Raw genomic sequence first — 26,152 nt, 5'->3', positions numbered from 1 at the left:
CACAGATCAGGGGTCCAGTCCCAACTGTGCTAGCCAAGTCTGTGCCCTTTTGAAAAAAATGCTGAATGGTAGCCTCGCTGTGCCTCAGTGTCCTCATTGGACAATGGGCCTAACTCTTTGTCCCACCCATTTCATGGGATTGCTCTGATGAGAAAAACAGGTGCTATTTCAAAACATTTCACATTTCGGTGCCCCAAGTCATCCCTCTGCAGTGAATTGTCTGTAGCCCTCCCCTGTGCTTTAAGTTGTTGTATAACATGTTTGAAGTAACTGGGTCGACCATCTATGGGGGTTTGGAATTAGCTATTATCTGGAGACGAGGATGTATATATCACAAATTTTGATTCTGGTACAAAAGTGCAGGGTTATTCGCATCCAGCCTCCTGTTTCTCTCCCCTGGCAGGGTAGTATCTACATGGTACCAGGTCTTCCTCTTTGTGTTGCTCTTTTTAGAAACAAATGCATTCAGATGTCTTGTTACTAAAGCTGCCTTCTCCTTGGAACACACACGTCTGGCAGCAAGGAGGACCAGGAAAAGGAGACCCTCAGAAGCTGTATGAGGTCATCCTCCCCTAATGATGGACAGAGCTCCCCCATGGACAGACAGAGCTGTGTCATTGGAGACAAGTCCCCAAATCTGCATACAAGTGTCCAGGAACAATGCTGGCACCGAAAGACACAGAGGTGGAAGGCAGAGAGGTCCCTCTGTGAGGGAGGAACAGGGACACTTCACAATTTTAACTTGAGTGGATCCAAGGAAGTCAGCTTTGTGACAGTGGCAAAAGAGGAGAAATGCCTTGCTACAAAAGTAAAGTAGGACAGGCAGCGGGAGCTGTGCACTGATCAGAGAGTGAGGGGGCCCAGCTGAAGGAGACGTCAGGTCTGTGACCTGTCTCAGGTCGACCAGATGACGAATGATCCATTTTTAAGCACAACATGTGTGAACTCAAGTTCCTCCAGAGGCCTCATTTGTATTTAAGAGCTTCTGGATTGTTTAAACTCCACTGATTGGAGCACTGTGACCTGGTAGAGAGATGGAGTGTTGTAGATTAAGAAGCCTAACTTGTATTAAGCTGTTCTGGGCCCAATTGACAGCCATTTATCCTTGGCCTCTGTGTCTGACTTAGCATTTTCTTTTCTTGGATAAAATCTTAAAATGTATATGAGGCTGATGGACCTCTGGCCTCTATTAAATCTAAAGCCTGGGAATGAGACAGCACTTGAATCCTATAGGAAATTTCCCTGCTTTATTGAAAGCAACATTTGAATCTTGCGGAAGATTTCCCCATCTCTTTGTAGCCGCCTACCTGACCACCGCTCCAGGACTCTTACAGGAGAGCCATGTCCTTGGGAAAGCACGTCCTTCAGGAGTTCCCGTTAACTGGAGTTTGTGTTCTTGAGGGTGGTCATTCATGTTGCTCAGAAGAAACCATTTTCTTATTTCCTCAAAGCAGAGCTGTTATTTTCTTTTGGCACTTGGCACTGAGATGATTTTTTTTTTTTTTTTTATGGTCCTGGGGATTGAACCCAGAGGTGCTCTACCACTGGGCTACATCTCCAGTCTGTTTATTTGTTTCTTTGTTTGTAGACAGGAACTCACTAAATTGCCCCTATAGGCCTTAAACTTGACAGTCCTCCTGCCTCCATCTTCTAAGTGGCTAGGATGACAGGCACGTGCCACCAGGTCAGACTGGGATGATTTTTAAACTAGTGATTGCAGGTGAAAGGGAGACAAACATAGTGAACGCAGAGCCTAGATCCACATAGAGACTCAGCTTGAAAGCAATGGCCTACCCTCTCTAATCATGGCTAGTGACAGACCAGGTCCACCCATGAGATAGGGAGACACCTGGCTGAGAAGTTATCCAAGGAGAAAAATCCAACAGCTGTGATAGCATTCATAAATATAATTCTGACAGAGCAAGATAAGAGAAAAAAGAAAAGAAGGGGAAAAAGAAGAACTGACTGCAGATTAGGGAGGTCAGCAGAGGGGCACTGCTTAGCCCAAAAGGGCTGGGCAGGCCCCACCTGTAAATGGTGAGGCTTCCCTCTCTCCAAGTGGACCTAGGGCATCATGCAGAGTAGAGAGAACGTCCTTCCAGAAAGAAGACACGGGGGCTGGGGCTGGGGCTCAGTGGTAGAGCACTTGCCTGGCCCGTGTGGGGCAATGGGTACAATTCTCAGAACCACATAGAAATGAATAAAAATAAAGGTCCATCAACAACTAGAAAAAATATTGAAAAAGAAAGAAAGAAAGAAGGTACGAAGAGCCAAGTGTGGTGGCACAGGTCTGTCATCCCAGTGACTCGGGAGGCAGGAGGATCGCAAGTTCCAGGCCAGCCTCCACATCTGAGTGAGGCCCTAAACAACTTAGAGAGACCCTGTCTTAAAAATAAAAAAGTACTGGAGATGGAGCTCAGTGGTAAACCGCCCCTGGGTCCAATCCCCAGTACCAAAAAACAAACAAAACCATGAAGGCTGAGCTCTGGCACCGAACAGGCCCCTCCTCCCTGACAGGCCTCTAGCATCATGGGCCTCCCCTCTGCTGTGCAGGGAGAGCCGGGAGAGCCCAGGGAAGGCAGGGAACTCAAGTCCTGGGAGGAAGCTGCAGGAGCCCTGACTCAGCGGTCCTCAGCCGTGGGATCACTGTGGGCAGGCCTGCGGGAGATGAGTCACTGAGCGCCGTGAATGCTATTCTGAGCTCTGCCAAGGACACGGATGCTCTTGTTGGCACCCTGGCACCCTTCACAGTTCCTCTCCTTCCCGATCTGGCTGCCAAGAGACAAGTGTTGTAGGGACAGAGGATTTGGGTGTTTTTAGCCTAAGACTATCTCACTTTCTGTTCTTCCTGCTTCCTTCTCAGTTCCTGGAAGTCACTGATGAGGAACTGGGACTGAGAGCCACCTCCTTCTTAGCCTCCCAAGGCAGCCTGGGGGACAAGCCATTCCAGGGCAGGGCAGGGCAAGGCAGGGCAGGGCAGACCTGGTGAGACTTACCAAATGAATCACCTGGCCAACTTATTGGACTAAAAGGACCCAAGAAGTACATAAGCTTAAGTGCCAGATGCTGTAAGGAAGAATCGGGCTGCGACTCAGCTCTGCTGGAGCATTGGGTCAACAAGTCCATCTGTCTGGCTCCTGTACAGTCCACGATGACAAGCCACAGGAGCCATAGAAAGTACTGCAGAATAAGAATGAGCCTGAGCAACGTCCTCACACTCGGCATACGCTGTGGTGTGCTGGGCCACATGTCTTGCCATCTCCGCACACGTTCACTCTCTTCCAAGACTCATTGCTGCTTAAGAGCAACTCAGACATCACATCCCAAGTTGCTCTGATCTTCCCAGGAGCCTGGTTTCTGTACCTGTCACTGTCCTAGTCACACCCCCAACAAGCATTGATCACACACAATGTTTAACCTGGAGGACAGTCTCCCCCCTTCTATTAGGAGCAGTTTGGGAGACGGGACTTTCTTTAATATACACTAACAATTCCTGGTAGAATTAATGAACCCATCAAGTCTAATTCTGAGGTTCACCTTCTTTCTACTCTATATAGTCAAAAAATAGTGCAGATGACTAGATGGCAAGAAGTCATCCTCGAAAAACTCCCAGCTAACATCCTCCCTAACGGCAGGAGACTGGATGGATGCTTTCTTCCTAGGATCAGAAACAGGACAAGGGGTCGGCTCTCAGCACTTCCAAACAACAACTGGAGGCTCTAACCAGGGACATTGGGTAAGAAGTAGAAATAAAAGGCTCCCAGATTGGCACCTCTGTCTTCCCAGATGATGTGATCTTTATACAGAAAACCTTAAGTAAACCACCCAGAAATGATTATGTCAAACAAGTTCGATGGGTCACAGGCTATAAAATCAACACCCAAAACTCAGTTGCATGCTTCTATATTCTAGCATTGAGCAATTAAAAATAAAATAACTCCATTTACAGGAAAGCAAAAGGAAAAAAATAGGAATGAATTCAATGAAAGAATTAACAAGACTTGTTCACTTAAAACAATGAAACATTGTAGGGAAAAAGTAAAGACCTAAATAAATGAAAACACACCCTAGTTCATGATTAGAAGGTTTAATATTGTTAAGATGGTAATATTCCCCAAATTGATCTACAAACTTGACACAATCCCTATCAAAATCAACTGCAGAACTTGAAGCCAATTATAAAGTTCACATGAAAATTCAAGGGACTCAAGCCAGTTGTGGTGGGGCATGCCTATAATCCCGGTGAATTAGGAGGCTGAGGCAGGAGGATCACAAGTTTAAAGCCAGTCTCAGCAACTTAACAAGGCTCTAAGCAACTCAGTGAAACCCTGTCTCTAAATAAAATACAAAATAGGGCTGGGGATGTGGCTCAGTGGTAACGTGCCCTTGAGTTCAATTCCAAGTACCAAAAAAAAAAAGAAAAGAAAATTCAAGGGATTCAAAATCACCAAAGCAATTTTGAACAAAGCTGGGGGCCTCACACTTCCTGATTTCAAAACTAACTACAAAGCTTTGTCTCAATTGTAGCAGGATGTTTGTTTATGGAGAGGGCTGAATGACAACACAGAAAAGTCTGCCATTAGATGAAGATTCTTATGATCAACAGGAGGAGGGGGGAAGGGCCACAAGGGAAGCACTAACTTTGGCCAGGAAACAGAGGGGGAGGGGAAAGCCCAGGCCAGAGCCTTTGTCTTCTGCTGGAAAAGCAAGATAGGACATACAGCACAGGATGGCTACTTGGAATAATTCTGGCTGCTTTGGGGCATAGGAGGCAACCCTAGTTCTCTGGTACCTATTCCTGTGTTGATTCAGAGCTAGGGAAATACAGTCTTCTCTCAGTGTCCACAAGAGAAACTCCTGTATATCAAAACCTGCTGATGCTTGCTCAATTCACAATAGCTAAGCTATGGAACTAACCTAAGTGCCCTTCAACAGATGAATGGATAAAGAAAATGTGGTATATATACACAATGGAGTATTACTCAGCCTTAAAGAAGAATGAAATCATGGCATTTGGATGTAATGGATGGAGCTGGAGAATACCATGCTAAGTGAAGTAAGCCACTCCCAAAAACCAAAGGCCAAACATTCTCTCTGATATGCAGATGCCAACACACAATAAGGGCAATAGGTGGGGAAGAATAGAAGTTCATTGGATTAGATAAAGGGAAAGGAAGGGAAAGGAGGGGGATGGGAATGGGAAAGACAGTAGAATGAATCAGACATAACTTTCCTATGCTCATATATGAATACACGACCAGTGTGACTCCACATCATGTGCAACCACAGGGATTAGAAGCTATGTTCCGCGTACCTACGTCAAAATACACTCTACTGTCATGTAAATCTAAAAAGAATAAAAGAAAAAAAACCTGGAGATGCTCAAGTTCCTTATATAAAATGGTGGTTTTGCATATAACCTATATGTATATGTATCCCCCCTGCCCAGATACTTTGAATCATCTCCAGATTACTTATCATACCTAATACAGTGTGAATAGTTGTTATATTGCTTAGGGAATAATGACACTAAAAAGGACTCTGTACACATTTGGTACAATTTTTTTTCAAATATGTTCCATTTATAATTGGTTGAATTCATGAGTGTGGAACCCTTGGTACAGAGGGCCGACTCTGGGGGCACATATACACAACACACATACACTGTATATACACACATACCTGATGTACATATGCATAGGTCCATGCAGACAGAGTCACAAATTGCATACAGTAGTCTCTGAGAATAAGAATGTGCTGCCTTATCACAAGCTAATGACCCAACTGAGTTAAGCTCTGAGGGACACTGTCCTGGTTAGACAAGGTGTGTGTGTCAGTCAGGAGACCACTCAGGGTGTGGACTCTTGGGTTGCTTAGTTTGCCTGTGAAGGGTTCTCCTGGACCACCCTTCCTCATCTTTAAGAAATGACTAGCTCTGGGAGGGGCACTCTCTCTAGTCAGTGAGGCCATGAATGACAGAACATCAAGATGACAGACTAACCAGTGGCGGGGCTGGGTGGTGGCTCAGGCATAGAGCACTTGATTGGCATGTGTGAGGCCCTGGGTTTGATCCTTGGCACCACATAAAAATAAACAAAATAAAGGTATTGTGTCCATCTACAACTAAAAAAAAAATTTAGTAATAAAATAAAAATAAATCAGTGGAGTAGAGCAAGTAGACTAGGGAGAGGAGGGATGGAAAGCAGTATGGAGATTCCTGGGAAAGCTGGGAATGGAACCACCATTTGACCCAGCTATCGCCCTCCTCACCCAGCTATCGTCCTCCCTGAGGACCTTAAAAGAGCATACTATAGGGATACTGCCACATCAATGATCATAGCAGCACAATTCACAATAGCTAGACTGTGGAACCAACCTAGATGCCCTTCAATAGATGAATGGATAAAAAAAATGTGGCATCTATACACAATGGAGTATTATGCAGCACTAAAAAATGACAAAATCATGGAATTTGCAGGGAAATGGATGGCATTAGAGCAGATTATGCTAAGTGAAGCTAGCCAATCCTTAAAAAAACAAATGCCAAATGTCTTCTCTGATTTAAGGAGAGCAACTAAGAACTGAGCAGGGGGGAAGAGCATGAGGAAAAGATTAACATTAAACTGAGATGAGTGGTGGGAGGGAAAGGGAGAGAGAAGGGAAATTGCATGGAAACGGAAGGAAACCCTCATCGTTATACGAAATCACATATAAGAGATTGTGAGGGGAAATGGGGGGGAAGGGAGAGAACTGAACAACAACAGATGAGGTAGAGAGGGAAGATGGGAGGGGAGGGGAGGGGGGATAGTAGGGGACAGGAAAGGCAGCAGAATACAACAGTCACTAATATGGCATTATGTAAACATTGTGATTGTGTAACTGATGTGATTCTGCAATTTGTATTTGGGGTAAAAATGGAAGTTCATAACTCACTTGAATCAAATGTATGAAAGATGAAAAAAATAAAATAAAATAAATTAAAAAAAAGAAAGAAAGAGAAGGAACTGAAGAAGAAGACTGAGCAAATTCTGTTACGTGCATGTACGAATGCAGTAGAAAGAATCCCACTAGTATGTGTTGCAATGCACCAATAGAAATGGTAAAAAAAAAAGAATGTAAAAAATATATATATAATCAGTTGGCCCCCTCTGATAAACAGATACCAAAGAAATAGAGAATCTAAGAAAACACAGAACAGCCTTAAAATTATGTAAGTAAAAGGAAACAGTCACCAAAGACCACATACTGTGTTTCCTTTATATGACATGTGCAGCCCAGGCAAATCCATAGATCCAGAATGGAAATCAGGGGTAGGGGACAGGGGACAATAGAGTGACTGCTAATGGGGATGGGGTTCCTTTATAGGGTGATGAAAATGTTCTAAAATTAGGTAATGGTGATGGTTGCACAACTCTGCAAATGAACTGAAAAGCCTATGAATTGCATACTGTAAAGAAGGCAGAATTTATTGTATGTGAATTTTATAAAATAAAGACAAGTCAATTTTTCATCCATGGATGAATGGATAAAGGTGATATATTCATATAATGGAGGATTTTTTATGCAATAAAAAGAAATGAAGTATTGATACATGCTTCAATGAGGATGAGCTTTGAAAACTTGCTAAGAAGGAAGCCAGTCACAAAAAGCCACATTCTGTATAATTCTATTTTTATGAAATGCTCAAAATTGGAAAATCTGCAGGGACTAAAGGTAGATTGGTAATTGCCAGGGGCTAGGGCTTAGAGGAAATGGGAAGCAACTGCTCACGTGTATGAAGTTTCTTGGGGGTCATGAAATGATGGCACAGCTCTACATGTCCCGCAAACTACTGCACAGTTTAAACAGTGGCTTGAATGATGTGTAGGGGCTACATCTCAATAGTGTTGTGTTTGTTGTTTAAAAAGACCCCCAAGGAAGAGAGGTGCTCAACATTACAAAGGAAAAGGTGGTGGAAAGGAACCGTGGCCCCTGCTTACTTTTAAGTCTCTCAGATTTTCTCACCACCGAGGCGGATTCAGGTAAAACCTCAGTTGATCCTGCAACAGGCCTGAGGAGCAGAACACCACCACTCAAGTACCGTTTCAAGACTCTTCTAGTTAAGAGCATGGCACAGACTACAGCTCTTCAGGTAGAGGAAGCTGGCTTCCAAATAAAAAAATGAAAAATGAATTGGAAAAGCCAGGAAGAGGAAAAATCGGCATCACGGGGTCGGCGGGGTGCAGGAGGGGTTCGCTGTCTGGAGAGAGGAAGACATGTCAAAAATGATGGCTGAGGCTGTGAGCCTGGAGGAACAGGAGGACTGTGTTGCCAGCAACAATCACCGAGAACCTGGGAAGCAGGAGGATGAAGGCACAGATGTGACGTGATGGAGAGAATTACTTAGTGAATAAGAATCTAGACATCCAACGAGACTCAACAACGGTTCAGACAACTTATGAAATAGAGACCCTGGGAGAGTATGAGAAGCAGGTGTGTAGGCTGCCAGGAAAACACTGGCCACATCACATTAAAGCATCTTCATACCCACAGGCGACTTTTTCTTTCTTGGTGCTGGGGAAGGAACCCAGGGTCTCCTGCATACTAGGAAAGCACTCTATCACCACTCTACACCCCAGCCCTAAAGGCAATTTATATATATATATATACACCAGGGATTGAACTCAGGGGCACTCAACCACTGAGCCACATCCCCAGCCCTGTTTTATATTTTATTTAGAGACAGGGTCTCACTGAGTTGCTTAGTGCCTCACCATTGCTGAGTCTGGCTTTGAACTCATGATTCTCTGGTCTCAGCCTCCACAGCTGCTGGGATTACAAGCATGTGCCACCATGCCCAACCCTAAAGGCAATTTAAGACTGCAAAATGAATATCAAATTGGGGCTTCAGATAAAATTTTGCTAGCTGTTTGTAGGTTTTAGAAAATATGAAAAGTAGAACTTTCTAAAGGAAGGCCTAGAACAGAGAAAAGTATACGTTTATTGAATATTAATATTTATTGAGATAGACATTTATTAAAGTTCTACCGCCCACTTACCAGAGCCTGAGGGAATTTTTTTAAAGTGACTAGAAGGGCTGGGGTGTAGCTCAGTGGTAGTATGTGCTTACCATGTGCAAGACATTTGGTTTGGTCCCCAGGACCAGAAAGAAAGGACGGACTAGGGCTGCCAGATTTGTCAGAAAGCAATAGCTGGAGGAACAGATTCAATAAAATTTCAAGGTTAGAGGCCTAAAAGGCTTTTCAAAGGGAAAAATGGAAGTTTTCTTCAAATGCACCAAGAGAAAATACAAATCTGTGTTGCTTCAGATAGAAGAATCGGGAATAATGGAAGAAAACACGAAGATCTTCACTCAAAGGACGATGACCTTTCAAACCCCAAGATGGCTCCCAAGGGATGGCATGGGCCGCTCCAAGTACAGGTCAGTGGCCACCTGGGGACGAGGAACAGCAAGCTCCCTATCAGCTCTGAACTCCCTGATTCAAAGCTGGATTCCAGGTTATGGAAGGAATCATTAATGGGGAGAAACGAGGTGAGCCTGAGCAGCCCCTCTGTTTGAAGGGCATCTCAGCCCCCGGGGGTGTCCCAGCCGGGTGGAGGCTGCAGAGGCGGAGGGGATGTCCCTGAGGGTCTCCCTTTCCCACAGCCTCAATTCAGAGGCAACCTCAGAGAAAGGTGGGGGGAGCCAAGGCCAGGGAGCCGGGCCACAGTGAAGCTGAGCAGGGACTCGGGGACCGCAGTCTGGGAGGTGGCTTATCAGGGGAACAGGGACTGGGAGGGGAAGGAACGAGAAGGGGAAAGGAGGTGCCGAAGGAGCAGGGAGGTTTCAAAACAAGCTCCAAGATGGCTCCCATTATGAGAGCGGTAATGAAATGCAGAACAGGAGCCTGTGACCAGGACTGGGGGACGGTGCTGAAAAGCGCAGCGTGTGGCGGGGTCTAGGGACTGTCCCACCCTCCAGCTTGGTCAAGGGGCATGAGTGGCTTGCCACAGGGAAAAGGGCTTCACAGGGCAACAACTATTTCCTTTTAGGGGGAAAAAGGAAGGAAAATGTGTAAGTAGAAACCTCCTCACAAATCAGGGCCACCAAATCCGCAACATCCTGGAGGGCAGGCCTGGGAGGGGTGGGGGCGGCTAAGGGAGCTGGTGAGGCTGCACCGGCTGAGCCGGGGGACAGCACTGGCCATTCCTGTGGCCACGCCTGCCAGCTTGTTCTCCACCGGGTCCCTGAGGTTCTTTCAGCGGCCTCGGATGGACTGCAGTGCTGGGCTTTGGTCCTGCTCGGAGTCAGGGATCTTCCCTTCAGTCGGGGCACAGGCTTGTTTCTTAAGAGTTCTGGTAGGGGCTGGGGTTGTGGCTCAGCGGTAGAGCGCTCAACTAGCATATGCGAGGCCCTGGGTTCGATCCTCAGCACCACATAAAAAAATTAAATAAAGATTATGTCCAACTACAACTAAAAAATAAATTAAAAAAAAAAAAAAGACTGAGTTCTGTTAAGTGACAAATCTGGGGACTCCATAGCACCGACATCCTCTCCAAGGGTTTGCTCACAGTCACCTCTGAGATGAACCCAACTAGTACACCAAGGACAGGAAGACCTCTTCTCCTTTGGAGGGACACCTGGGGAAGGGACCTGCCTGTGCTGGCAGTACACACTCCTTCCCTGGGCTCCAGAGCAGCTGCTCTTTGTTTTATATGGCCATGAATGTCTCCACTCTCTGGAACACAGGCAAACCACATATGCTATTCTGAGGGAAATCAATCATGATAAGCTGGAGGGGGTGGCGCACACCTGTAATTCCAGCAGCTCAGGAGGCTGAGGCAGGAGGTTTGCAAACTCAAAGCAAGTCTCATTAACTTAGTGAGGTTCTAAGCAACTTAGGAAGACCCTGTCTCAAAATAAAAACTAAAAAGGGTTGGGGGTGTGGCTTAGTGGTAAAGGTCCCCTGGGTTAAATCTCCAACACCAAAAAATTAAATAATTAAAATGTTAACAAAAACAAAACCCATGAGGCTACGGGTCTTGAGGACTACAGCATCATGATGTCACTCTCTAGGCCTCAGGGATAATAACTAGTAAACAAGGTAAAGGCCTTTGAAGTCCTGGATGAAAGGTTTTACCTAAATACAACTATCCCATTAAATCCACAATATTTGTGCCAAACAGGGTGGCCTTTTATCTGCATTTTTCTAATGTTGACATTCTGAGATGACAACTTCCTTGTTCCACGGGGATAAGGGGACTGAAAGAGTTTCAAATGATATTTCTGGTTTTTGTCTATTTCTGAAAGGGAAAAAAGAAAAAGTGCTTTGCCACTGGGCAGTGGTAAGCAGTAAAGGCTAATGGTTCAACATGAATGCAGCCTTCATTAGAAGAAGGGTAACTGAGCAGGGAGCTTGACAGAGGGGAAGGTCAGATCCCAGTAAGACACACACCGGTAAACACTGCAGCGACTGCCGGACAGGAAGAGGGGAGAGATGACAGGGTTAGAGTTTCCTGGGTGGCAGAACCCTCCTCAGACTCAAACAGAAGGACCGGGAAGGAGGGAAGAGATACTCTGTAAAGAGGTGAACTTAGGGAGAAAGCCACTACAGACTGCTGGGTGCGATGGTGCAGGCCTGTAATCTCAGCAACTCACGAGGCAGAGGTAGGAGGTTTGTGAGTTTGAGGCCAGCTTTAGCAATTTAGCAAGGCCCTAAGCAACTTGGAGAACCTGTCTCAAAACAAAAATTTGTTTAAAAAGGACTGGAGATGTAGTTCTGTGATAAAGCACACCTGGGTTCAACCTCGAGTCCAAAAAGAAAGAAAAGAAAGCCACTGCAGAGACAGGCTAAGACTCCCGGAGTGAGGCCACCAGCCAGGGTGGCCTGGCCAGAGGGTAGGAGCTGGGGCTGCAGAAAGCTTGCACACAAAGCTCTGCAAGGCCTGGTGGCTCTGTTGGTCCTTCAGGACTGTGGCCCTGGAGGAGGTGAGAGCAGCTGCATCCCACCTTGGACGCAGGCCCAAGGTCCAGGCCCAGGTCAATTTAGTTCTGTTCCTATCCTGTAGTAGATCAAGTGATCCTAGGCAAGGCACTCACCTTCTCTGAATCTCAGCACTTACCTGCAAACTACAGAATTACCTGACGACCCTGAGGACCGTGGTGGGTGAAACAGTGAACAAGACGGCACTGCAGAAAGATCCATACACACACAAGGCTTCGCTTCACCACTCAGGTGGTCAGGGAGAGACCACCCCACCAGGTCCAGGCAGAAGAGTCCTTTTTAAGCATACACATTTTTCAAATAATACACATTTTATAACTGCTAGCACAGTGAAAAAAATCTTTTAATTATATATAAATATGTAACTATAGGTAATTATTATATTTCATACCCACATTAATGCATATATATGCTCACATATACACATGTACTTGCTTCTAAAAGGCCACTTAAAGCCAGGCATAGTGGTGCCCAACTAATCCTAGCAGTTTGAGAGGCTGAGGCAGGAGGATTGCAAGTTCAAAGCCAGCCTCCGCAATTTAGTGAGACCCTGTCTCTAAATAAAATATAAAAAGGGCTGGGGATGTAGCTCAGTGGTTAAATGCCCTGAGTTCAATCCCCAGTACCAAATACATTTTTAAATGCTACTTATTAATAACATATAATTATAGATATTGTGTAACATATACATATATACCCATATATTAAGGAATCTGCTATCCATGGTCATGCATATATAAACCTCAGTGTTTCACACTTCATCTGACTTACCCTAGATACATGCTGAAACAAACTTTGTCACCAGAAATGCTTGGGGCAATTAAGGAAAAGAAAAAGGAGGATAACTAAGATCCAATCTAAAGGAACAAAAGAATCAAGGTGGGAAAAGTGAATGGCTGTCCTGATTAAATGTGTTCCAGGGCCTGGTGCTGACTCTAGTGAGGAAGTGACAACCAGGAACAACCAGAGAACACAATCAGGCAGTAAAACCAGTCGGCCTAGGGCAGACTGTGTGGTCTTAAGATAGGGATCACTGAGTTTCCTGCTCCCCACTGTGAGCTCTCTAGGAGAGCAGCAGAGCTGCTAAGGAGACTGTCACAGCAGTAGAGACGTCTCTAAAGAAGGGTCCAAGGAGTTCCCAGAGGAGAGGCAGAACTCAACCCAGGACCAGTGAGGTTCTTGGCATGTGTAATGGAAAATAATTTCAGCACAAGCTAGGCAAAGACATAGACAGAGGTTTATTTAAGGCGGCAGATACATATTTAAGGGAGAAGGTAGGCTGTCTCAAGAGTGAGGAGCAGCCCCGACTTGGTCTGGGATCCAATATATACAGAGGGGCTGGACTAGAGGTGGATCCAGGCTGGAACTGCACAATTTTGCACCAGCTTTCCTGCCAGATCTTTCGCACTTTACAAGGGCATGGGCCAAAGTTTACAATGGTGTTTTCTGCATCTCAATGGCTTGATTCTGCATTTCAATGGTTGGAGGGTGTTTCCCTTAAAAATTCCTGCATACTCACTCTCTTCATCCTAGATCCCAATGTCACTAGGACTGGGAACCACAGCAGAGCGACTGTCTGATGGCCTGGACAGCTATTGCAGAAGGGCCTTCTCTTGTAGGAAACAAGTAAAAAAGCAATCCGCAGGGTCCCGGCCCCCACAGCCTGCTTTGCCCAGTCTCCACTCCCAGGTTCCTTCCACTTTTTCCAACAAGAGCAAGGATATCCAGGATCAACCACCAAGGCCCTCAAGCTTAGAGAAAAGAGGGTGGGGCATTAGCCACCAGCAGCACCAAGTAAGCACAGAGGAGCGAAGGGCAGTAGGAGCCTGGAGGGCTGGTTAGGAAAGGCTTCTTAGACTAGGCTGTCTGGCCAGCCTTCAAGGAAAATGAAGATTCAGGATGCTGAGAGTGAAAAGGGGTATTACAGGGAAGAGCAAGTCAGGACAAGGAGGTAAGAAAAGGGCCACTACAATGAGTCATGAGCTAAGCAGTCTGACTCTAGTTCACGGAGAGGCAACAGGAGACTCAGTAAAGACACCGGTGATGGAGGCTGGGTTGGGGCTCAGCGGCAGAGTGCTCACCTGACACGTGCGAGATGCTGGGTTCGCTGGGTTGATACTCAGCACCACATTTAAAAAAAAAAAAAAAAAAGGTATTGTGTCCAACTGCAACTAAAAAAATATTTTAAAAAAGAAACAGGTGACGGCTGCACTGTGGAGAACCTTCCCCCAGGCTCCCATTCTCTGACCAAAGTTTCTGTCTCTGTTGTCTAAGGACTTTTGAGTTTGGCCCATGAACACTCAATAATAAAATTTTCTCTGTCTTACTTTGTGAGTTTTGATCTGGGGAGAAGGTAAGTGGCTTTCAGATTCTTAAAAGGATTTATGATGAAAACTACTAATGCAGGCAACTGGCAGAGTAGCCTATGTAGACAGGAGACGAGAAGTAAGACCATTTCTCTCCCTTCTGACCTTTTTTTAAAATAGTATTTTACTGTATATGTGTGTGTGTGTATGTTGGTGTGGTGTTGGATGTTGAATCCAAGGCCTCGCACATGCTAGGCACTCAACCATAGAGCCATATCCCCATTCCTTTTTATTGGGGGGGTGGGTATCAGGGATTGAACCCTTGGGGGCTTAACCACTGAGCCACATCCCTACCCCTTTTTTTTTTTTTTTGAAACAGGGTCTCACTAAGTTGCTGAAGATGGCTTTAAATGTGGGATCCTCCTGCTGTAGCCTCCTGAACCACTGGGATTATGGGAGTGCGCCACAGTGCCCACTTTATTTTTGAGACAGGGTGTTACTAAATTGCTAAGGTTGGCCTTGAATATACAATCCTCCTGTCTTAGCTCCCACGTTGCTGACTGCTGGGATTACAGGCATGGGACACTGTGCCCAACTTAAAACTTAATTAAATAATTTTTCCCAGGTACAGTGGGCCACTGGTAATCCCAGATATTCAGGAAGCTAGGGCAGAAAGATCACAAATTTGAGGCTAGCCTTAGCAACTTGGCAAGACCCTATCTCAAAATAAAAAGTTAAAAAGGGCTAGGAGGTTAGCTCAGTGATAGAGTATCCCAGACTCAATCCCCAGCACTGTTAAAAAAAATCTGAATTATCATTTTTACTTCCAGAACATGAGAAACTTGGAAGACAATTTTTTTTCCACATCCAACAATCCTTTATCTTAGTATGTAAAAGTTTCCTACTGTGCCTTACATTTTTTCAAATCATTGACAGAGAAGGCATTATCAGATGCGCTTTCACTATGGCCTTTTCTTCCAGGGAAAAACGATAATAAGAGAGTGAAGTTAACTCTTAGGCATTTCTTAAAGTGAATTCTCACCCAGACTGGCAGAACTAGAACACAAGGAAATACACCCATAGGGCAATACATGATTTCTTCCAAAGCTGAGCATTTATTTTATTTATAATTTCATTTCAGGTACAGCTCAGGGGGCCACAGACGGGTCAAAGAACACTCACCCACCTAAAGTTAAACTGGGTAAGAAAACACTGGCCGGCATCAGGACACAAAGATAAAAGCCTGCTGCTGAGGAGCTGGGGAGAAAAAGAAACTCTCAGACCTAAATGTGAGTAAAAGGGTCTATGAAAATAACAGGTTCATCTGGATAATCCCTAAATTACAACTAGGCAACTTATCCAAACTGAGCAGTCTTCCAGAGAGTGAGAGGGCAAGTGTTCAGAGCCTCAGGGGAATTCGGCCCACCAGCACAGGGGGCATCCAAGACCGGGCAAGGCTGGAGGATCAGCACCTGCACACCAGTGCCACTAGGTACCAGGACACTTAAGGCACAGAGCTGAGCTGGGGAGGTAGCTCAGGGTACAGTGGCTGATGACTATGCACAAGGCCCTGGGTTCAATTAAAGAAAGGGGGAGAGGGAGAGATGGGAGAGGAGAGGGAAAGGGGAGAGGGGAGAGGGGGAGAGGGAGAGAGGGGAGGGGTGGGAGAGAAAGAGAAAGAGAAAATAAAATACACAGAGCTCATGGAAGAGACTTAAATAACTAAATGGATAGACATTTACTACAAAAGTTGGTTTATTTCTCCTTCCTGTGTTTTGTATTTTCCTTTTATGTCAGTAAACAAGCAATAAAGTGATCAAAAATCCACATGATTAAATATCATCAACAAGTTCATCACACACATTTTGAAGTATAAAGCAAGAGATTGAAAAATATTTGCTAATTCAAAGCAAATTAGGTATCCCTCAAAATTGCACATTTTCCTCCTAGTTTGTTTACATAATTTAAAATACATATAGTGACCTTAAAATACCAATTAATATAGAATTCACAGACTTGAATACATACACTACCTTCTTCTAAAGACAACACCCCTCAGACCTAGAAACCCATCAACATGAGTCAACATCACGCTCTTCACACTTCTGGAACACTTCCAGGATTTTCCTCTAATTCTGTCTTCTGCTGAGGGAACTCCAGGAACCTAGTAGTGACAGAGATCAATCCTCCAAAAATAGGGCTGAGCAGATTCGCTTCCCAGAGGGCCCTGAAGTTCCCAGACAGCAAATCTGGGGTTGAGAGCTACACAATGGAATGTTCAAGATAACTAATGTGCCTGATTGTCCTCAAAATCACAAAAGGCCTCCAGTTGTCAAAGCTAATTGTGAGTGAAGAGGCAGAACAAGTTGATAATAATTGGGAGATAGTCTGTTCTTTAGCAAACGACTCTGAGACAGTGCCGGAGTCAACAAGCACGTGGCGGGCGCCATCTTTCTCAGCTCAGCTGGTAGAGGTGTTCTTAGTCCATGAGGGGTTTGCAGCTCAACCCTGCAGGAGCTCTTTTTCAAGCTTTGATGCTTCAGAGGTGAGCCACTCTCTGCAAACTCGTTACCAAAGCAAAATGCAATGATCCTTTTTATTCATTATCCATGCAAACCATGTGCAGCTCTCTCCTGTTCATCAGTTCTTGAGGCTGCAGTACAGGGTCCAAGGCCAATATGATACCAGGGTTAAAGGCATAAACCCAACGGGCCAAGAGGGATGCATGTAGATTCATACACCATCCAGTACATACATGAAACAACAATAAAAATCATCAATAGTAATTCCTATAGTGTGGAAAAATAATGCAGTCTTCACTCCTGGCCAGTGTCCAGGGTGGCTGGCAGTGTTGAAAGAGGGCTGGTAAGCCGAGGTTATGCTGGCGCTCTTAGACAACCCCAAATGTAGTGAATTAAAAGATCTTATAGTCTCATGTATCTCCCACTGTTCTTTTTTTCTTGTGGGCACAGTCAGTCACTCAATATGTGAGCTTGTCTCCTTTGCACAAGAGAGATTATTTCCCTCACTATTAATGGTGAGATAAACAGAATTGTACAACTAGTCTGTGAAGAGAAGAAAGTATTAAATATGCAGTGACAACTTACTTCAGTTAGAGCATCATGTTTTGGACATAAACAATGGGTCTGAACATTTACATTTGTTTTGATTATTTAGAAAGATAATTTTAATCTTCAGTGAATTAGAAAATGACTTTTGAAAATTACAATTAATAGCACAACATACTAAATGACATATTAGCTATCAAAAAATAACTTAAGTGAAGGATTTCCATTAGGTAGAGCAAAACACTCTTGCTGCAGCCCCAGGAAAAAACAGGGTTTCACTGATGGAAATGGTTTTTCTACAACAGCATGACCACACCAGCAGGTTCTTCAGAAGCTACTTCCCTTGACTTAGCAGGGATGCCAAGGATGGAACCAGTCATATGGCACCATCTCCAGAAGCCAGGAGGTCACTAAAAGAGAGCTCCAGAGGCTTCCTGAGGTTGCCGATCCCAGGGCTCCTCGGGCCAGACAAGAAGACAACCCCAGGTCCTAGGGTGGCTAAGGATGCCTCCAATCAGGATGGCCCAGCTCTAGGGACAGGACACTACAGGCATCCTTGGAGGACAAGGCCACCACCAGACTCTCAAGTAGATCTGTCTTGTGCACTGCTCCACCAATAGTGTGGCAGAGTGTGTAACACGCCTATTCATTACTTTGAAAGCACAAGGCCTTATTTCATATTGGCTGTTTCCCAGAGAGTACAAAATCCCAGCCAAGAGTGTCTAAGGTATAACTACTATTTCCTCCAGAGACGTTCATCATTCAGAACCTGCACACAGGACAGTGTTAATCAGATCAATGCTTCTTTTTTAACTCTATGTTGCTTGGCACACACTGTAATTTCCTTCAGAAATCTCAAATTATATTTTAGCAGATAGAGAACAACCCAGAAGAGTGCACTGATTAATGGTTGGCAGATCTTAAGTAAATCCCTTGTTGTTCTTCTGGAATTATAAATGGCAATACTCATTAGACTCAGATCAAGGGTAAACTGAGGACCCTTTTCCTCCTTGAGAAAAGAATGTATATTTTTGACTAATAAAACATTACCTTTTCACAAAAGGGTCTTTAAAAGCAATCAGCAATTTTGCTGTTTTTCAAAAAGTGACTTAAATAAATACTCTAAACAAAACTACTAAGAAAAATGACAAGTTTATGAAAAAAAAAAAAAAAAGGCATACACTTACCATGAGAATGAAAAAGTAGAAAACCCACATCCATCCTAAATTGTCCTGGATTAAAGACACCAAATACTAAAAGGAAGAGAAATAAATTACAGTATAATTCTTAATAAATTAATAAAATGAAGTAGCTAAAAAGTAGACTAACAGCTATCTTAGAAAATAAGAAGGAAGTTAGGATTTGTATGCCCATTTACAAAGCCCTTCCACGGACATGTTCCCATTTAAGCTTTATTAATAGTTCATTCTGTAAGCTTTCAGGGTGCAAATACAAAAACTGTATAAAAGATGTTACATTCAGGTTTATTTTTATTCACTCTGCTATTCAGAGAGGAAGATGAACATCCTTCACTCTCACTCAAGCATTCTGTCTTCCAATGAAAGGAACAATCCATGCTTTCAAAATGCTTTGTCTTCTACATGAGCTGCTCACTTTTCAGCTCCGCCATTCACACAGGACTGCTGCTCTTCCTCTCGACACTCTACTGCATATTCTTTTATTTCACATTCAATTACTAAAGATTCTCATAGCATTTAATCCATTCTTTTTTGATTACAACAAAATGGATCTCACATAAAAGTTGCTGTTTTAGGCCAGCCATGGTGGTGCACGCCTGTAATCCCAGTGGCTGAGGAGGCTGAGGCAGGATGATTACAAATTCAAAGCCAGCCTCAGCAAAAGCAAGGTGCTAAGCTACTCAGTGAGACCCTGTCTTTAAATAAAATGGGCTGGATGGAGCTCAGTGGTCGAGTGCCCCTGAGTTCAATCCCAGGTGCCAAAAAAAAAAAAAGAGTTGTCGTTTTAACCACTTCTAAGTGTACGCGACAGTGGCATCAGTTACATTCACAATGTTGTGCAACCATGACCACTTTTACCAAAAGTTTCATCACCCAGTAGAAATTTTGTACCTGTTAAGAAGTAATTCCTCATGGCCCCCTTCTGACTCCAGGAATTTCCCTAACTGTTGATGTTTGTCCTTTTGTGTATGGCTCACTTCATCTAGCACAGCATTTTCAAGGTCCAACCATGTTGTAAGCATGTATCAAAACTTTATTCCTTTTATGGTGAAGAGCATTCCACTGTATAGATACACCACATTTTATTTATCCACTCATCTGTTAGATACCTTGACTGTTCCCACCCTTTAGCTATTAGGAATGATGATACAAGGAACATGAGCTGGCATACAAATACCAGAGTGCCTGTGTTTAATTTTTTTTTTTGGGGGGGGGGATACTGAGGAGTAGAATTGCTTGATCTTATGATAATTCCATGTTTATTTATTATTCCCACCAGCAATGCAGGGCTCTGATTTCTCCACACGCTCACCAACATTTGATATTTCATAGTTTTCTGATTACAGCTTCCCACAAGGCATGAAGTTGCATCCCTGGGTTTTGTTATTTTTGCTGTTGCTTTCGTACTGGGGATTGAATCCAAGGGTGCTTTTCCACTAAGCTTTTTTTATTTTTTATTTTGAGACAGGGTCTAAGTTGCTGAGGCCTCACTAAGTTACTGAGGCTGGCCTGGAACTTGTAATCCTTCCGCCTCAGCCTCCCAAGTTGCTAGGATTACAGGTGTGTGAACCACATCTGGCTCTCTCCCTGTTTTTTCTTTTCTTTGCGGGTTTTTTTTTTTTTTTTTTTTTTTTTAGATATCATGACAGTGGAATGTATTTTGACATATTAGACATAAATGGAGTATAACTTCCCATTCTTGTGGTTGTACATGATGTGGAGTTTCACAGTCATGTATACATTTAAGAACATAGGAAAGTCACGTCCAATTCCTTCTACTGTCTTTCCTATTCCCATCCCCCTTCCCTTCCTGTCTAATCCTCCTTTGCCTAATCCAATGAACTTGTATTCCCTGCCCCCTTGTTGTATATTAGCATCTGCATATCAGGCATTTGGCCTTTGGATTTGGGGGACTGGCTTATTTCACTTAGCATGGTAGTCTCCAGTTCCATCCACTTACCAGCAAATGCCATAAAGTCACTTTTTATGGCTGAGTAATATTTCTTTTTCTTTCTTTCTTTCGGTACCAGGGATTGAACTCAGGGGCATTCAATCACTGAGCCACATCTCTAGCTCTATTTTGTATTTTATTTAAAGACAGGGCCTCACTGAGTTGCTTAGTACCTCACTTTTGCTGAGGCTGCCTTTGAACTAGCGATCCTCCTGACTCAACCTCCCAAGCCACTGGAATTACAGGCATGCACCACCATATCCAGCCTGAGTAATATTTCATTGTATATATAGAACACATTTTCTTTCTTTTTTTTTTTTTTTTTAAAGAAAAGAGGGAGGGAGAGAGAGAGACAGAGAGAGAGAGAGAGAGAATTTTAATATTTATTTTTTAGTTTTCGGCAGACACATCTTTGTTTGTAGGTGGTGCTGAGGATCAAACCCGGCCCGCACGCATGCCAGGCGAGCGCGCTACCGCTTGAGCCACATCCCCAGCCCCTAGAACACATTTTCTTTATCCATCTGTTGAAGGGCACCAAGGTTAGTTCCATAGCTTAGTTATGGTGAATTGAGCTGCTAGAAATGTTGTTGGGGCTGTGTCACTAAAGCATGCTGATTTCAAGTCCTCTGGGTATATCCGAGGAGTGGGCTGACTGGGTTAAATGGTGGTTCTATTCTAAGTTTTCTGAGGAATCTCTGTACTACTTTCCAGAGTAGTTGCACCAATTTGCAGTCCCACTACAAATGTACAAGTGAACCTTTTCCCCCACATCCTTGCCAACATTGTTACTTGCATTTTTTGATAACTGCCATCTGACTGTAGTGAGATGCAAACTCAGTGTGGTTTAATTTGCATTTCTCTAATTGCTAAAGATGTTGAACATTTTTTCATATATTTTTTGCCTATTCATATTTCTTCTTCTGTGAAGTTCCTGTTTGGTTCCTTTGCCCATTTATTGATTGGGATTTGGTTTTGGGTGTTAAGTTTTATGGGTTCCTTATATATTCTGGAGATTAATGCTCTATCTAAAGTGCAGGTTGCAAAGATTTTCTCCAATTCTTTAGGCTCTCTGTTCACATTTTTGTTTCCTTTGCTGTGAAGAAGCTTTTCAGTTTGATATCCCATTTATTGATTCTTGATTTTACTTCTTGTGCTTCAGACATCTTGTTGAGGAAGTCAGTTCCTAAACCAAAATGCTGGAAAGTTGGATGGGCCTACATTTTCTTCTAGTAGGCACCGGGTCTCTGGTCTAATGCCTAGGTCCTTGATCTATTTTAACTTTTGTTTAGGACAAGATAGTGGTTAAATTTTATTATGCTACACATGGATTTCCAGTTTTCCCAACACCATTTGTTGAAGAGGCTATCTTTTCTCCAATGTAGGTTTATAGTGCCTCTTGTCTAGTATGAGATAACTATATTTATGTGGGTTTGTCTTTGTATCTTCTATTTTGTTCCATTGGTCTTCATGTCTGTTTTGGTGCCAATACCATGCTGTTTTTCTTACGCTAGCTCTGTAGTATAATTTAAGGTCTGGTATTATGATGCTTCCTACTTTGCTTTTCTTACTAAGTACTGCTTTGATTAATGAATTTCATGACTGCTTTTTCTATTTCTATGAAGAATGTCATTGGAATTTTAATAGGAATTGCATTAAGTCTGTATAGTGCTTTTTTTTTTTTTTTGGTAGTATGACCATGGCCATTTTGACAATATTAGTTCTGTCTATCCATGATTCTGGGAATCTTTCCATCTTCTAAGGTCTTCTTTAATTTCTTTCTTTAGTGTTCTGTAGTTTTCATTGTAGAAGTTTTTTACCTTTTTGTTAGATTGATTTCCAGGTTTTGTTGTGGTTTGGTTTTGGGGGTTTTTTGGTTTTGTTTTGTTTTGGAGGCTGCTGTAATGGGATTTTGTTCCTAATTTCTCTTTCAGCTGATTCATTGTTGGTGAATAGAAATGCAACTGATTTACAGGTGTTAATTTTATTTCCTGCTACTTTGCTGAATTCATTTATGAGTTCTAGGAGTTTTCTGGTGGAGATTTTTGGGTGTTCTAATGTAGAATCATGTCCTAGGTAAATATCTCCCTGTTTTTTTTATTTGCATTTTCCTAATGAATAAGAATGTTGAGAAGGGCTGGGGATGAGGCTCAAGCGGTAGCGCGCTCGCCTGGCATGTGTGCGGCCCGGGTTCAATCCTCAGCACCATGTACAAACAAAGATGTTGTGTCCACCGAGAACTAAAAAATACATATTAAAAAATTCTCTCTCTCTCTCTCTCTCTCTCCGCCCCCCACTCTCTCTCTTAAAAAAAAAAAAAAGAATGTTGAGAATATTCTGTATATATTTGTCATGAAAATTTGTCGCTGTGTTTTCTTCTAAGAGTTTTACAATCTTAGCTCTTAAGGTTGGTCTTTAATCCATTTTGAGTTAACATTTGTACAGGACAAAGTAAGTATCCAACTTCACTCTTTTGCAAGAGGATATCCAGTTTTCCCAATACCATTTGTTGAAGAGATCATCCTTTCCCCCATTGAATTGTCTTGGAACCCTTGTCAAAAATTGATTGACCACAGACTTGAGAGGGTCACCTGTGTGCTTTTATCACATACTGCTTAAATTTTATAAGTGGGAAAATTAAAGCAGAACAATTAGCCTAGATTACAACATGTAAAGCAAAAAAGTAGAGGTTTAATCACCTGTGAAAGGAAGCACAGTGGCTATCTGAACACTCTGACTGCAACTTTTGTGTGGGGTGGGTAGGTACTTGGGATGGGCCCCAGGGGTACCCTTACACTGAGCTACATTCCCTGCCCTTTTCATTTTTCATTTTGAGACAGGATCTCACTAAGTTGCCAAGGTGGCTTCAAACTTGCCTCATCCTCCCAGAGTTACTGGGATTACAGGCATGAGCCACCATACCCAGCAAATTTATCTTTTTTTAAAACAGCATAGTCAATAAGTAATTTACATAACATAAAATTCACCTTTAAAAAGTGTAAAACTAAATGGTTTCTAGTGTATCTACAGAGTTGTACAATCTTGCCTAAATGTAAGTTTACAACATTATCATCAGCCCTAAAAAAACTTTTACCCATCAGTAGTCACTCCCCCATCCCACCCAGACCTACACAACCCTCAACCCAATTTTTTCCCAATAGAGTTGTCTATTATGGACATCTCATATGAATAAAACAAATATAGATAGATAGACAAGACAGACAGACACACTTTTCTTTTTCAGTACTGGATATTGAACCCAAAATCTCATGCATGCTAGGCAAGTGCTCTACTACTGAGCTACATCCCTGGCCCTGTCAGGATAATATATATATGTTTTTTTGGTACTGGGGATTGAACCCAGGAGCACTTAACCACTGAGCCACATCCCAGTCCTTTTCATTTTGTATTTTAAGACACATTCTCACTAAGTCACTTAGGGCCTTTCTAAGTTGCTGAGCCTGGCCTCAAACTTGCAATCCTCCTGCCTCAGCCTTCTGAGACTCTAGGACTACAGGCATGTACCACTATGCCTGACTCAGCATAATATTTTTGAGGTTCACCTATCATTCTTTTCATTTTTTAGTTTTCGGTGGACACAACATCTTTTGTTTGTATGTGGTGCTGAGGATCGAACCCAGGCCGCACGCATGCCAGGCGAGCGCGCTACCACTTGAGCCACATCCCCTGCCCCCCTATCATTCTTTTTCTAACTGCTGTTTATCCATTCATCAGCTGATAGACATTTGGGTTGTTTCTCCTTTTTAGCTTCTATGAATAATGAAGCTATGAACATTTATGTATACGTTTTAATGTGGAGATCTGTTCTCATTTCCCTTGGGCATGTACTACAACTTTATCTTACTGAGCCCCAGTTATGTGTCCAAACGGCGCTAAGCACTGGAAACACAAAGACAGATGAAACACAGTCCTTGTTCCCAGGAATACAGAGCCTGATACAGAGGACAGATGGACAAACCAGTAAAGGTTGATGCACGATGCTGAGTGCTCTGCTGGAGGTATGCATCCACTGCTATGGCAACCAGAAAGAGTATAAACAATGAATTATTTTCTTGAGAAGATGGAAGAAGGGGCAACAACCATATTACTCAGGGCAGTCAGGGGAGTGGCTGAGGGATAGGCTAAGAGAGTTTGAATCTGAAGTCCTAGAGTTTATGATTTCAGGCAGTGGGACATCCTTTGGAAATCAACATGAAGGAGGGGGGCTAGGATAGAGTGCTTGCCTCTCACGCATAAGGCCCTGGGTTCAATTCCCAGCAACACACACACACACAAAGCCACACACACACAACACAGAGGAGGAATGAGCACAGCTAACTATGATTCACTCCTGATATGCTTCCATGACCATGGAGGTCAGTCTAATGCTGACCCAGTCCAGTTAGGGATCTCAACATTGGCAGGTAAGATATTCTAAATAAAAGTATACTCCCTGAAATGCAATTATAAATCACCTATTTAATTAATGAAGAACACATCAGTGAGGAAGTATACTTAAAATACAATGTATGGGAAAAGGAAGCCCAATACAGTCATTTTTTAGGATAAAATTTAGGATAAAATCTGACCTGATGATTTTAAAATTTCTACTCCAAAGTATGATCACATAATTCTCCAAACCTTGCTAAGGTTTTTCCCCTTCTAGTCTTATAACCAAATATGCTGAGCATGCAATTTGCCAACTGCATCATGCATTCCTTCTTTGATAACTTAGCAAATACCATAAGTCTATTGTGTTCCAAGCACCAGCTAGATATGGGGGCTACAGAAGAATACAAGCCAAAATGCCACCTTTGTGGGCAAGAGGGAGGTCAACAATAAGCTACACTTCATGGCTGGAAGGTGACAAGCAGTAAGATGATTTACCTCCATACCCACTTTCTCATTTACCACCAGCAATCAGAAACTCACTGCCCCCACAGTAGGCAAGCTAGCAAACTTCCAAGCTATTAGTGACCTTCTAAATGTCCACACTAAGAAGCTCGGTCCTTCAGTGCTTCTCTTGACCTTTCCACATCTATGGCCTATTGACCAATGCCTACTCAAATGCTATTCCCTATTTCCTTGACTGCATGTGACACTGGGCATTCTCTGAGGATCCACCTGCATTCTCTTTCCCCAGTAAATGTCTCATCCACTTCCATGGGTTCAACTATTTCACCCATGGAGACAAGTCCCAAATCCATATTTTTATAGAATTACCATGTCATGAGAGGTATGTTTCATGACATATCTCTTCTTGAAAGAAAGCCCGAATTTAAGCAAAAAGGGGCAATTTGAATAGTTCTGACTACATATGGTAAGCCAATCTTAGCTTAAGGCTCTCTAATGTCAGACTATATAAGAATCACCACAAAGGCCTAGGGAAACACAGGCCCTAGGCCCACCACAGGAAGTCTGCAGTAAGCCCTGTGTCTGAATCCCAGATGATTCTGATACAAGACACTTATGGACCACGCTCTGAAATATTCAGGTTTCTGGGCATGCAGGAAACAATGTGCCTCAGAGGCAGTTGCAGCGTCCAGGGTCCCAGGTGACCCATGTAAAGAACGGATGTACAGGGACACGTATGCTTTTGGAAGAGAAACACTAAAAAGAGGAGAAAAATGGGGTCTGTATGCAGATG

The 26,152-nt window shown here is 43.3% G+C and overlaps 1 protein-coding gene across 5 annotated transcripts in view; it reads right to left on the bottom strand.

Annotated features, from left to right (window-relative positions):
• Positions 1-15,461: 15,461 nt before the first annotated feature.
• Positions 15,462-26,152, bottom strand: part of Slc37a3 (solute carrier family 37 member 3) — a 47,155-nt gene continuing 36,464 nt past the window's right edge. For all 5 annotated transcript variants that reach the window (XM_076860184.1, XM_076860178.1, XM_076860192.1 and 2 more), the window contains 2 exons: positions 18,546-18,611; positions 15,462-17,355 (listed from right to left, as the gene is read on the bottom strand). In XM_076860184.1, coding sequence (XP_076716299.1) covers positions 17,263-17,355; positions 18,546-18,611 — 159 coding nt within the window. In that variant the 3' untranslated portion in view covers positions 15,462-17,262. The remainder of the gene's footprint in view (positions 17,356-18,545; positions 18,612-26,152) is intronic.

The sequence above is a fragment of the Callospermophilus lateralis genome, chromosome 1 (genome assembly GCF_048772815.1).
Source record: "Callospermophilus lateralis isolate mCalLat2 chromosome 1, mCalLat2.hap1, whole genome shotgun sequence".
NCBI lineage: Eukaryota > Metazoa > Chordata > Mammalia > Rodentia > Sciuridae > Callospermophilus > Callospermophilus lateralis.
Note: the sequence above shows the minus strand (reverse complement) of the source record. Positions and strands in the feature narration are given on the sequence as shown.